At 44.3% G+C, this 13,845-nt stretch overlaps 1 protein-coding gene across 5 annotated transcripts in view; it reads left to right on the top strand.

The window, feature by feature from the left end:
- The window catches only part of LOC135095504 (uncharacterized), a 189,083-nt gene that overhangs the window by 98,548 nt on the left and 76,690 nt on the right, over positions 1-13,845 (top strand). For 3 of the 5 annotated variants that reach the window (XM_063996363.1, XM_063996362.1, XM_063996364.1), the window contains exons 7-8: positions 7,438-7,539; positions 7,749-7,903. In XM_063996363.1, the coding sequence (XP_063852433.1) occupies positions 7,438-7,539; positions 7,749-7,903 (257 nt within the window). Of the gene's footprint in view, positions 1-7,437; positions 7,540-7,748; positions 7,904-13,845 lie in introns of those variants that run through there. The other 2 variants (XM_063996366.1, XM_063996367.1) reach the window with 2 other exon arrangements.

Genomic DNA, 13,845 nt, shown 5'->3' with positions numbered 1-13,845 from the left:
TTGTCTCCTTAGATGCAAATATGTACGCCAAGTCCGGCATGGAACACTCGCGAGGACTCTCTGCCTGCCAGGGCCCCGCCTCTCCCACCAACACTGCCCAGCAGCTCAGCTTCTTATCATGGTAGTTAGCTATAAAGTCAATACAGGAACTCTTCCTAATATTGTTGTTACATATGTTAGAAAAGTACATAATACATGATAATACTGAATAGAACATATTTTGATACAATATACATATATAGATGTCACCGTAAGCTAACTAGGGTAATACATACTCGTATGTGCAGGGCAACAACTCGTCTCCCATACTGAACCGTGAGAACGATGTTGAACTCAGCGTGGTTCTCATGGTGAGGTTACGGGAGAAGGAAAAAATAGATGAAAATTAATAGGAAAACCTGGCTGACCTCAACCTGGGTCCCACGGTGTACGTGAGGAAAGAGAATAAATATACATATAAATATATAAAATTATGATAGAAAATTATAATATAACAATTCATATCCTAACAATCATCACACTGATAATCTCGCCACCTTAACGCCACCATTCCTCATCCTCCGAGCTCGGAGGAGCGGCGACGGCACACACTGCTCCCCCTCCGCAGCGTCCGCGTCACTCACTCCTTCGACTGCCGGGGAAACAGCGTCACTGCCCACCAAATCGGCTGTTGCTTCCTCATCAGTGCTGCTATCCTCCTCACTCTCTGGCGGCGAAGCAGGTCCTCCTGGGCCCCACGTAAAGCGGCCTTCCTTCACGGGTGCCTACAAACGGTCCACGTGTACCACGCGGGACCGCTTACGTGCGCTGCCACTAATCCTGTAGGTTACTCCTGAAAGCGGCTGCAGCACAGTGTAAGGACCCTCACAGTGACTCTGGAACTTCGGGGCGAGGCCTCGTCTCCTCCTGGGGTTAAACAACCAGACGTGATCCCCCACGGCATACTGAACGTCCCTGGTGCGCTGCTGGTACCAGCGGGACATGGAGTGTCCTGCCAGAAGGAAATTATTCGCCACCTGTCGCTGTGTAACGTCCATCCGCCACTGTAACCTTATTACAAACTCAGGCGCTGTCCCTGGCAACTCTTCCCCCGGCGGTCGTCCTGTAGCCAAGTCTAGCGGTAAACGCATCTCTCGGCCAACGAAACACGTCGGGGAGGCTGCTTGATCAGGCTGTCGGCTGTGTTGATGGAGTGCTGGACCAGCGACGTACGGCCGATTTCATGGTTACCTCGACTAAACATGTCTACATACTCAACCAGCAACTTCTCCATCATCCTCACCTGGCCAGAAGTCATCTTGGCGGCACTTCTTGCCGTTAAATTCACCTAGTGCGTGGGCAGTGTGCGCTCCACCTCATCTGCGCCACTGCCCGCTCCACTCGGGCCGCTGTTCACTGCTGTCTCGCGTGCTCGGGCTGGTGTGGTGAGGTTTCCGTTCTCTCTTTCCTTCGAGGCTCGGCATCGCAGCCAAAGTCTTTCTTCAGCGACAACAGGACCTGCCACAGGTCCCTCCACCTGTTCAGCAACGCCTAACAGGAGCAAAGGCACCTCTTCACCGCGTACCTTCATCGTCATCCTCCCGAAGTCGATATGGGCTGCACTCTGAACCAGGAAATCCAGCCCCAGCAAGCAGGTCTCCTCCATGTCGGCGACGTGGACTGCCAGCTTCTCTTCAACGCGACCCATCGCATTCTTGGACGTCACAGGGCCGCGGAGAGTCACATAGTGGCCAGTGACACTACACAACTGCTGGCCCGACGCAGAAAGTCTTTAACCGCCACCATCTCTTCCCTGGCGAACGTCCTCTCAGCGCCGGTGTCCACCACGAGACGGCAAGAGATGCCATCCACTGCACCCGGCACCCGGACCGCCGGTGCAGAGGCACAGCGGCACATTGCACGGAAGAGTGCCTGGGAAGATTCGGCTGAGGAGCAAGGAGCTGCCCGTGCCCCCAGCCCGTCCGCATTTCCCCCCACCAACACAGCGTCCTTCAGTAGCTGGCAGGAATCGCGGCAGTGGTCCGACTGTCCGCAGTTCCAACAGCAGTCCCTGGGAGGGGAGTGAGTTCACAGGTCATAGAGCGCGCGCGTCTTCCGCATACTCCGCAACCCACTCATACGATGATCGCGCCGACCACACTTCCAGCAGGAGCCACGGAACTCACCAGGGTTGGCCGCTCTCTTCTTTTGTGACGTCGCTGGCTGAACCTGCGTGCGGTGGGCACGGAAGTGGCGGCAGCGTATGGCTAGACGCAGCCGCTCTCCCCGTGGTGTACAGGAAGGCCACAAACTCCATGGTTTTCGCCAACGCCTCCTGCACGTCCCCTAGGTGCACCTATTTCATGTACACTAAAATCCCTCTCATCCGGCATTCGAGTATCCGGCACATTTTTCCCCAAACCTTAAAATCAAGTATCCGGCACATTTTTCCCCGAGCCTTAAAATCAATAAAAAAAAATCAACGTGTACTCATAAAATCGATTAAAATTCCCGCGCAAGGCATACTTTGTCCCCTCGCCACCAGAGCGCACTGCTTCGCGCCACCCGCGGCCCACTGCACTGTGTTTACCCAGTGACTCAGTCCCGCGTGTGCACTGTTTATCGCCTGACGCCTTCATCATGCCTAAAGTTGTAGAAAAGAGGAAGCGTGTTGTGCTTACACTTAAGCAGAAGGTAGACATTTGTCGAGGATTAGAGAGTGAAAGCAGACAGCAACTAATGGCGGAATATGGTGTGGGCTCATCAACTATTTATGACATTAAATCCCAAACGAAAAAGTTGTGGGATTACATGAAAGCCACCGACACTCCAAAGGCAGCGAAAAATCGTCACACACTGCAGTATCATCGTGGTGAAATGATGGACAAAGTGTTATACGAGTGGTTCAGCTTGAAAAGATCAGAAAGACATAATTTCACTTCTATTCAAGTATCCGGCAACTGTCAAGTATCCGGCATGTCGGCGGTCCCGTTGATGCCGGATAAGAGGGATTTTACTGTAAATCTCCACCTGCTAGTTCCCCAGGGTATCTACGAAGGAGTCACAGGCCAACATCGCCACCATGTCCTCCTGGGTAGCTGGGTACGCGTGCCACACCAGTGACTCCACAGTTTGAGCCAGCTGCGGAAGTGACTCACCCGGCTGACGCGCTCGGCCCTTCAGTCGTTCCCGCTACACCTCCGATTGGAAGACACTGCCAAAGCGCCTCTTCAGTACCTCCACCACCCTCCTGTAGGACGACCGCTGCTCCGCCGTCAGGTGTACCAGGATCTCCAGCGCTGGTCCACGCAGACTAGCCACCAACTTGTCCTCAGCGCTCCAGCCCTGTCTTCGGGCGAGCGGCTCAAACTGGGCCTGGTACGCTTCCCAAGGCACTTACTTGACAGTTAAACTCTGCTATTTTGCACCGGCCAGAAGCTCCACTAGCAGCCCAAGGGGGAAACCATGAACGAAGGAGATGGAAGCGGGGAGCACAGTGTGGTGACAGTGACCGGTTGGGATGGCGCGAACCACACGTGGCCTTTAGCGAGTGGCAACATCCACACCCGCTCACCAGGCTGTCCCCTCACACCTGCACAGTCCTGTGTCCCCAGACTCCAATCAGGCCCTGTCCTGTATACACAGGACACTCAGTCCGCCCCACCACGCCAACAACCTGCGCCGGTGCAGGTTAGACTGCTTCTCCACAGAACGCCGGAGTCCTGCTACTTCTTCCCTCAGTTCTTCCCACAGCTCCTTGCCACAGCAGCTTGTGCACGCTCCTCACTCTCAACCTTCATTGAACTTTTATCTAGTAGACTTTGAAGTTAGTGGAAGTACGAGAAGTGGTGTTTTATCCTGTGAATAGCGATCTCGGAGGTTGCTTTGATATTTTGTTTATTGGTTTCTTGAAGCAAGTGTGTTCCACTCCTTGTTCGTGTTCGTGTACTGTTGTTGTGTAGGTTGTGTCTTTGAGTGTTTATCATTTTGTGTTTGATGTTATTACCCCTTGTGTGTGGTGTTTTGTTAATTGGTTCTATTTTAGCAAGTGTATGTAGTTCTTCTGTATTCTTGGTGAATGGATATTTTTCATTATAGGCAAAGCGAAGTGTTTCGTTTTGTTTTCTTTGTAGTTTTAATATTTGAGAATTTGACAGAGCGTTCAGAGCATAGGCCGGGTGTGTCAGTGATGGTAGTACACACGCTGTTGCAAGATGTAGTTTGATGTTGGTGTCTAAGAATTCGAATCTCCTGATGGTGTTTAAGGCTATTCGTGCTTTATTCGTGATGTCTTTTATATGTTTTGTGTGTCCATTTACTCCCAGTTTAAGCCCCAAAATTTTTAGCGTCTTTTGCGTAGTGTATGTTCTTCCCATCTGTGGTCACTGGTTCCATTTTTCTCATTGTTATGGGCAATAGTGTAAATTTTTGTTTGTTTTGATTTTCCATTTTTTTTTTTCGTAATTATTGATGTTTTTTTATTTCTCTTTCCGTTATTTATACTAACATCTTTTTTTGATTCGCCTGCGTATGTGATTATTTGTGTGATGTCATCTGCGTATTGTATATTTGTGGTGTCTGTGATTGGTGGTGGAATGTCGTGGGTGTAGATGGTGTAGAGTGTGGATGAAATACTACTGCCTTGTGGTACCCCGCTGTGTAGCTGGAATGGCGGTCCTGAGTAGTTTTTTAAGGATATTGAGGCTGTCCGGTTGTCTAAAAAGCAGCATAATAACTTGTTAATTAAGGGTGTTGGGTAATTTTATTTGGCTTAATTTAAACTTTAATCCATTTTGCCATACTTTATCGAACGCCTTTGAGACGTCCCTTAGTGCAATGCAACGTTGTTTTTTATCCGAAAGCACTTTTGATATTAGATGTTTTGTTATTGCTATTGCTGTGTCAATTGATCTTGCTGTCGTCCTGATTTCAAGAAATGTTCTGGTTCTTTTGTTAATAATTTTTTCGAAAATTTTTCCGGGTACTTCTAGGAGTGAAACTGGGCGATAGTTAATTGCGTCAGTTGACTGTTTGTTCTGTTTTGGGATGAGTGTGATTGTGGCATGCTTGAATGGCTGCGGAAAGCATCCCATGGAAAGAGCGATGTTGAAAAGTTTGGTAAGTATTTCCAGTACGTCATCTGGTAAGTTTTGTAATATTGTTTTATTTATTTTTTGTTTCCCCCAGGTGTGTTGTTTTTTGTTTTATTTTATTTTTTTTTGTTTTTACTTGTTGTGATGTAATGGGAGCTGTGTAGTGTGGCACTGGATAGATTGTCTGGGTTTCCTTGTGGATTAGGTATTATTTAATCTTTGTTGTATTCGAGGTAGTTATTATCTAGAAGTTCCGTGTCTGCATCATACTGTAGGTTTTCTGTACGGCTTATTCTAAAGACACTGCTCCAAATGTTTCTAAATATTTCTTCATTTTTTTCAACTGTATATTTTTATATTGTCTTGTATTAGATATGGCTTAGTATTAGTTTGGCTGCCTTTAAGTGTTTTTATATTTTGCCAGAATTTTTGTGGGTCAGTGTAAAGTTTGTTAGGTAGTTTTAATTTGTTCTCCCACTTCATTTTGTTCTGTTCTTTGCATTCTTTTATTATGTTTTGTTTGATGGTTTTGTAAACGGTGTATGATGTATAAGTCCAACCATATTTGAGACTATTTGCTAATAGTTGTTGCAGTTGTTTGATTTTTTGGTTGTAAATTGGTTTGATAAGTGTTTTATGTGTGGATAATGGCACATTTTGTTTCACTGATGTTGTTATTGCATCTAACCATTGTTTTATTGATGTGTCAAGTGTGTGCTGTGTCATATATGGGTCTGTGTTGGTGTTACTTGTTCTTTTTAGTGTTTTTTTTTTTTTTATGTGTGTGTGTGTGTGTGGAATTCATCCCAGTTTGTTTTCTTGATTATGTATGTAGGTGGTGTTGGTGTTCGTATGGGGTGTGATGCGATGTGTATGAGTACTGGCAGGTGATATGATGGCGCTGTTGGACCTTGTGTTATATTAATGTTATGGTATGTTTTATCGTTTGCAAGTATGTCTGGTGATGATGATGTGTTTCGTGATAAGAATGTAGGAAAGTCTGGACCCAAATCTGTGAGTTTATTGTAGTCGATGAGCATTTTTTAAGGATCCGCCGGCACTGTTGCTATTTTTTTGTCGATTGTTGGATGGTGGGCATTTAAATCTCCTATTATATATGTTGGGAAAGTTTCTGATGCTATATTGTGAAAGTCTGTGATTGGTAGGAAAGGTCTTCTTGGGGGTTGGTAAGTGGTAGTTAGGTTAGTGGGGCCTGTTGTGGTTTCAGTTGTTAGTAGTATTATGTCTGTGTCATATTTATCTTTTATTCTGTGTTTCCGGTGCTCCTTTACTGTAATTGCCGGGCTGTCTTGTGGTTCGCCGCTGGGGTTTAAAAGGTGTGTTGTGTAAGTGTGTATTTTTATGCTATCATTATTTTTCAGTCCATGGCTATTTAGTAGTATTACGTGTGGGTTTATTTCTTTGTAAATATTGGCCAGTGTCAGCTTGATTGTGTTCCAGTGTCTTACGTTGTGTTGTAGTATTAGTATGTTGTCAGTGTTGTCCATGTTGAATGTTTTTATGTGCGTAAGTGTATTAGTGGAAACGGATGAAAATGTAAAGTGATGTATTTTAGTTAGAGTGAGTTTGCCGTTTGTGTTGTTTTCGTCCTTTCGCTGGTGGTGTTTTCCCTGGTGAAGACAGTTACGTATTTTTTCTAAAACTCGTGTCATCTTCTATTGCCCATGCTTCCTTGAGGTCTATATCATTATTTTTTAACAGATCATATATTTCTTCTTCCTCATAAGCTGTTGACGTGAATATGAATTTGTACTTTCCTTCTTCTATACCCTATATTATTCGTTTGTGGTAAAGTGTTCTTTTGGGCCATCCGCTGCTCTGTTTAGTTATTATTTGTAGTCCTATGTCTTTTCCGCTAATCCTAACTGGTTTTGCTTGTTCCTGTTCCTTTTCCTCTTCAACATCTACCTCTTCCATCTCCTCTTTCTCTTCGTAAGATTCATTTTCCTCTTGGTCGTCAAGTTTTGCTTGTGCTGATGCTGATGCTGCCAAGCTTAGGATTTCTTTCGATGGTGGATTGTCTGGTAAAATTATTTGTGGGATATTGTTAAGTTCGAAAACCTTGTTTAATTCAGTGTTGTGTGTGCCAGGGTTAGCCAAGTTGGTGATGTGTGAGTGTGTGATGCATGTTAGTATTGTCGGAGCTGTGTCTTTATTGAACATGTTTGCTGTTAGAGGAAGTGTATTGTTGTTTGGTTTGTCTTTTACTGCTTGACTGTAATTACCTATATTTTTCTTTTGTTTTCTTTTGTTTTCTTTTATTTCTATTCTTTTTGGACATTTGTTGGCCAAAGTTATGTGCGCTTCTGAGCAGTTAAGGCATTTTTTGTGTTCTGTATTGCAGTTTTTCCAAGTGTGTTGAGCTGCCGCATTCAGAACACACCGTGTGGTCTTTTGGTAGTGGGCAGTTATTGGTGGTGTGATCCTCAAGAGTGTAACATCTCATGTAAGTGAGGATGGGAATAAAGTCATCTATCTTGTTGTGTGAAGGGATGATCATATGGAAAGTGAGCAATCCTTTATCTGTGACCTTTTTTGCCATAGCTGTTTCCTTAAGACATATTTTAATGATTTTAGTCCTCGGGATTTTGAACACGCTTTCAATGCCTCCAGTCAACCAGATATTATTGTTTAGCAATTCTTCTTTGATTTCAGTTTCGGAATGTGATAGGATGAAGTCGTCAACATTGAAGAGGATGATTGTTCTCTTCGCCCACAATTCCGGTGGTATGATGGGGTCGAAGCTTCCGTCCTTGAGAGCTGCACAGCATTTTCCCTGGAAGGTTTTGTTCACCTCTTCATCCGAACGGGTAAGTACAATATAAGATTCAGTTGTTGGAATAATTTTTGTTGCGTAAATGAGTTGTTCAGACAGGATCCTGAGCAGCGCAACTTTTACATTGTTGTTGGGGTTAGGGTGTTTAATCCTCACCCTGGCCATGGTGGTATTTGCGGTATGTGGTAGTTTTTTTTTCAAAAAACACAAAAAAGTCCCACAAGGTGGCCGGAGCCCGACACACAACACAGCTATGACAGATTAACAGAAGAAGCCTACCTATGCAAGGGATTATATTGGCCCAATTGCTAACAATTGTCGCAACCAACTTGCCCCGAGCCTACACCTGACCAAGTTTTTGGCCGACCCTTCCGGTGGGCTTAAGGCAGCCCTCTAAGGGGCCCCCTTGGCAAGCCGCGGGGTTCACCTCCACCACACCGGGGGACGCTAAGCGCCGAAAGGAAATACAGTAAGAGAAAAAAGGCACTGCACAAGGGCGGCCTCTCAACCAAGTGGGAGAGCCCCGGTACACGAGTGCAGGCTAAGGCTGTTAACAGGCAGCCGACGTTCCAGAGAACGAACCGTAAGGATCCAGGCAGCTTACTCTTTTGCGCGGTTCACACCTACGCCAGCGAGGAAACACAGCCCTTCAGCCGGTGAGACCAAGCCGGGAGGAGCGTGTCGGAGGAGCAGTGGGCAAATGTTAACTCCTCGGTAGCTGGAGATTTCTGGGCCGTCACAATAATCCTTATATAATGTCGGTCCCTCCATGATTAGCCAACACACTGCTGCTCTCCCGACCAATCACCTTTCATGCCACTTCCGGTCTCTCCAAGCTGCCTCCACTAGCAGCTCATGTATCACCTCAGTCTCCTGAGAGGGAAAGGAATACTTCAGTGTGTCTCCTGAGAGGGAAAGGAATACTTCAGTGTGTCTCCTGAGAGGGAAAGGAATACTTCAGTGTGTCTCCTGAGAGGGAAAGGAATACTTCAGTGTGTTTCCTGAGGCTGAGAGGAATACTTCAGTTTGTCATCTCAGGCTGAGTAATAGACACAACTGTGCTTTTCGAGACTGAGAGGCATTCGTGTCATTCTGCCTCGATAAAACCAGACGGCGAACAAATCACAAAACCTGGATTGGAGAGCAGAGACGCTTCCAAGGTGCAGCTACGAGGAGGTTTTATTGTTTTTATCTATTTATTATTCTTTATCTGGCATTCGTGAGATAAGGATTCGTCTCACACGCTGTACACGCAGCCTTCCGCCCTCAACAAAACCAGATGGAAATTTGAGAGCACAGACGATTCCAAAGTGCAGCTACAAGCCGGTTCACTTGGTTTTCTTCAGTCCTACTCGTCTCACACGTTCTACAGGTACCCATGCTATTTCAGCAAAACGAGATGGCTCACTAGTCACACCGAATGTAAAGCTGGAGACCACAAACGCTTCACAGGCTCATTATCAAAGCGGATTTCTGTTATCATTGCCAATGCCTATCTTCACTACCCAGCGGCACAGTGCTGCCAACGACACGCCCCCCCCCCACTCCGTCGCACCACTATGGAAGGTTAGCCTATTGTAAAGTGCAAGTTATGTGTTTTCCTGGCTTTCTCTATTATTCAGTGGTGTAGGAACTCCCACACTAGGTAAATATAAGATAAGGTAATTAAACGATGTACTTGTGACTTGTGACAATACACGCACAAAGCTCAGGCATGACACACGAGAACTTGGTGCACATCACAGACACACTACAGGTAATTATACACAAAGGTTCACCACACAGACACATTTGTTGAGCCACACCTGTACTGCCAACAAAACAAGTGCTGAGGTCACTACTACTACTACTACTACTATACCACCACCAACACAGGCAAGGGTACAGCCTCCTCAAAAGTGGATCCTCACGTGCTGGGCAATGTCACATTTTGTCTTGAAACACTTGCCACAAACATCACAGTTGAACTCCCTCAAGCCAGTGGGTCTGAAGGCACGTTTGTTGAGAGCAGCAGTGGTAGGAAATCTTTTGCCACACTTCTCACACTCATGATTCCTGACACCACTGTGAGTGAGATGTGTGTGGTGAGGCAAGACTTTCTGGTAAATTCCTTCCCACACTCTTCACATTCATAATTCATGACACCACTCTGTCAGGGCGTGGTAACTCAGCCCATTATTTACCACACAGCTTGACACTCAAACTTGGCCTCTCCTCTGTGGCCAGAGGTGTCTGCCTCCTGGTGATTCCTGCCACCAAGCCTGCACCTCCCCACACCTGAGGCAGACTGTTAAATTGCTGCTGCTGCTGCTGCTGGCCACTCATGCTGCTGCCCAGCCTCGCAGCCTCCACTGCAGCACTGCTCCCAGCAGCACACGCCACGGGCTGTCCTGCAGGGATCCTTGGGGAAGTCGGCCGTAGTGGTGGTGCCAGATAGGGCGGCGGCTTGGACTCTGGCTTGGTCTGTGTATCATGGGGCAAAAAGTAAAGAAATTAAATTTAATAGAAGGAAAATAGAAGATAACATTCACCAGTGATCATGTCAAATTATTTAGTCAGATTATCCCTAAAGGAATGATAACGTAAATACTTGTTTTTGGACTTGTAAATAAAACCTGAACACATATTTTTGAGATTACCAAGGGCTTGGGAGAAAGTTATTAAATAAAATTTTAGTCCTGAAATTGAGAAATTACACTCTATAACACGATTTTTGTCTGACAAGCAAGTGTTATTTTTCAACTCTTTTCATTGCAAACAATAGAAAATGTCCATTATTCCTGTCAAACTTTGCTTTTGTGGCTGTTAGAATGAATTTTTGCCCCAAAATGGCTAAACTTCACCATTTTCACCATTTTTGGATAGAAAACAAAATACATAAATTCAAACGGCACAAAAATTTATTTTAAAACTTCTGAAACTAATTTTTAGGATTAAAAATGAACAGTTTTCTTGATTTGCGTGAATAGAACAAATCACTTTCAAGTATGAGCCTCCAAATGTAGTCTCCCATCATGTTTTCATTGAAGGATCCCTGATATCTCTGTTCAGAGTTCATTATATCTTGGTGGAAGCGCTCCCCTTTCTCCTCTGAATATGCTCCCATATTCTTAAAGTTGTCTAGGATGTGGACCTTCAAGGACATTCTGCAGCCCATCTCACCACAGCTTTTCACTAAAGCTTCAACCAGTTCCATATAATTATCAGCCTTGTTGTTGCCAAGAAGGCCCTGTACTACAGCAATGAAACACTCCCAAGCTTTTTTCTCCTTTTCTGTGAGCTTCTGTAGAAATTCTGAGCACTCCATAATTTTCCTTACTTGTGGTCCAATGAAGATACCAGCTTTCACCTTTGCCTCTGAAAGCTTAGGAAAGAAGTCTTGAAGGTATCTGAAGGCAGCGGACTCCTTGTCAAGAGCTGTAACAAACTGTTTCACGAGACCCAGTTTGATGTGTAGTGGAGGAAACAAAACCTTTTGAGGATTCACCAATGTCTCATGTTTGATATTGTGTGCTCCCACTGTAGTGTCAGTCCTTGGAGGCCAGTGCTTTCTCTGGTAATGTGCTGTTCTGTCTCTACTGTCCCAAAGGCAAAGAAAACAGGAATTCTTGATAAAACCTTGCAGTCCCATCAAGAAAGCCACCATCTTGAAGTCTCCAATAACTTCCAGCCATACTTGTTATAGTTCAAATTTTCCAGTAGAAGCTTTACACCGCTGTAGTCCTCCTTAAGATGCACAGAATGAGCAAGAGGCAGAGATGGACACTTGTTTGCATTGTGCATTGGAGGAGCTGTCAATGAAGAGTCTCCATTCATCTGCATTGCAGGCAATTCCATTAGCATCAAACAAGCCTGATACATCACTGCAGTAGCACAGCCTGTCCTCCTTTGCAAAGAAGCTGTAGAAATGTTTGTGACGTTTTCTTTGGCTGGTCACTTGCACACTGTCATCAAGTAAATCCCATTCCTTCAGCCTTGAAATCAAAAGCTCACCGTTTGACTGTCAGACCAAGATCTCTGATGAGGTCACTGAGGTCTCTTTGGTTTGGGTAGTAAGGATTCCTCTCAACTACAACTGTGTCTGTGAGGTCACAGTCTTCCTCTCTGTTTAGCTCATCTTTTGACTTGCTGCTTTCTTCTGATAGTTGACTCCTTCCTGGAGGAGCTGGTGCAGGAAGACCAGCACTGTGTGGTACTGGTGCAATGGAAGATGGAATATCTAGATAGAAAACAGCAGGTGCATTTTTCCCAGGTCGGCGTTTGGAAGGATCCACCGTGCAGAAAAGGTAGTCAGCTGAGTGGTCAGTAGGTTCACGCCATATTCTAGGAACAGCAAATTTCATGGCTCTGTTTTCCCCTCTATACCATCCTGTAAGTGTAAAAGAACAACAGTGTGGGTTTCTGTTAAACTTATTTTATTTTTCATTTCTTAGTTCTTAATTGGATATTACTCTTGAAAAACTATTAGCAATTTTAATGGTCACAAGCAAAATGAGGTGCCCAGGTCTTGTCTTGGTCCCCAAGACACCAAAATATGCTTTGTAAGCTTCATACATTTTTCCAGATGCTGTCACAGAGAACTTCTTTGCTCTTGTCTTAATGAATTGATTACATATGTAGCAGAATGTATCTGGAGAATGACTGCAGCCTCTTGATGCCATTTCACCTCTTGTGATGTGTCTTCTCAGGCAGCCAAAGCAGAACTGATTGGTGGTCTGCAAGCCCCTACCTTTATATTGTCAAGCAGCATTCTAGAATATTCTTAGTCTTTCTAGATTGTTCCAGAATGTTCTCAATCTTTCTATAATATTCTTGAACCTACCTTAGAATATTCTGAATCATTCTAGAAAATTCTTGATACTTCTACATATTTCTACTGTATTTTAGAAAGTTCTAGAATATTCTTGAAATGTTTACATTGAATAGAATGTCCTAAAATGTTCTAGAAATTTCTAAAAGTGTCCGGTAGAACATTCTGGAAGATTTGAGATTTCTGAAATGTAACCAAATTCTTCTAAATATGAGAAATTTCTTGCTAGATCTGGTCAGTCCAAGAATGACCTTATTAAAATTAGAAATCTTTAGAACACTTTATATTCTTTCTTTCTTCGTTTTAACTTATTTGCAACATTTCAAAAGCAATTAGATAAGCAAGTGAGATTTTGCAAAAGTTTTTACCTGACATACCAGTGGCGTGGCTTGGGAGGGCGGACGGGCGGTCCGCCCCGGGCAGCACTTTTTTGGGGCGGCACTTTGGTCGATTAAATAATTGACATAAATATAATTGACAATGATGTTACTTCCTATTACCACCTTTTCTGTTACAGTGCATTTTTCTTTTTTTTTTTTTTTACATTTATTTGATAACAAATACTCGAGTTACCAGAAATAAATCACGAGAAAAATGATACGTTAAAAATAACAAAGTATATACATAGGCATAGACTACTCTACGCTGGACTGCACACGAACTCACCTTCCTAGGCTGTGCTCTCACACTGAGTGGGGGCCGAAATGGCGAAACCCAGAGAACATATGATAATGGTGATATTTTGCTGATCAAAAACCCAGAGAACAACATATGATAATGGTGATATTTTGCTGATCAAAAACTTAATATTATTTTTCTCTGCGTTACCAAGAATGAGTTGTGGTGTTTTCGTGAGGTCATGAAGGAAATTATTCTATATTCTAATGTTTTAAATGTTATGAACGAATTATTAAATTAAGGGATCATGTTTTAGCAACACTAGAGGAAGAGAGCGCGCATTCTTATCTAATGCATATTTACATGGGCGTGATACAGTGTACCTTCTCTGTAACGTAGATTGCATCCTCCATGACAGTTAATAATAATAAGCGAAGTTTCATTTCTTTTTTCACATTTGCTATGCCCTGCTTAGTTGGTGGAATAAAGGCACCTGATGGCAACACTAGGCAGCTGCCCGTCATCTTCCCTCACTCACTCCCTCTGCT

The sequence above is a fragment of the Scylla paramamosain genome, chromosome 49, assembly GCF_035594125.1.
Source record: "Scylla paramamosain isolate STU-SP2022 chromosome 49, ASM3559412v1, whole genome shotgun sequence".
NCBI classification, from domain to species: Eukaryota; Metazoa; Arthropoda; class Malacostraca; order Decapoda; family Portunidae; genus Scylla; species Scylla paramamosain.
Note: the sequence above shows the minus strand (reverse complement) of the source record. Positions and strands in the feature narration are given on the sequence as shown.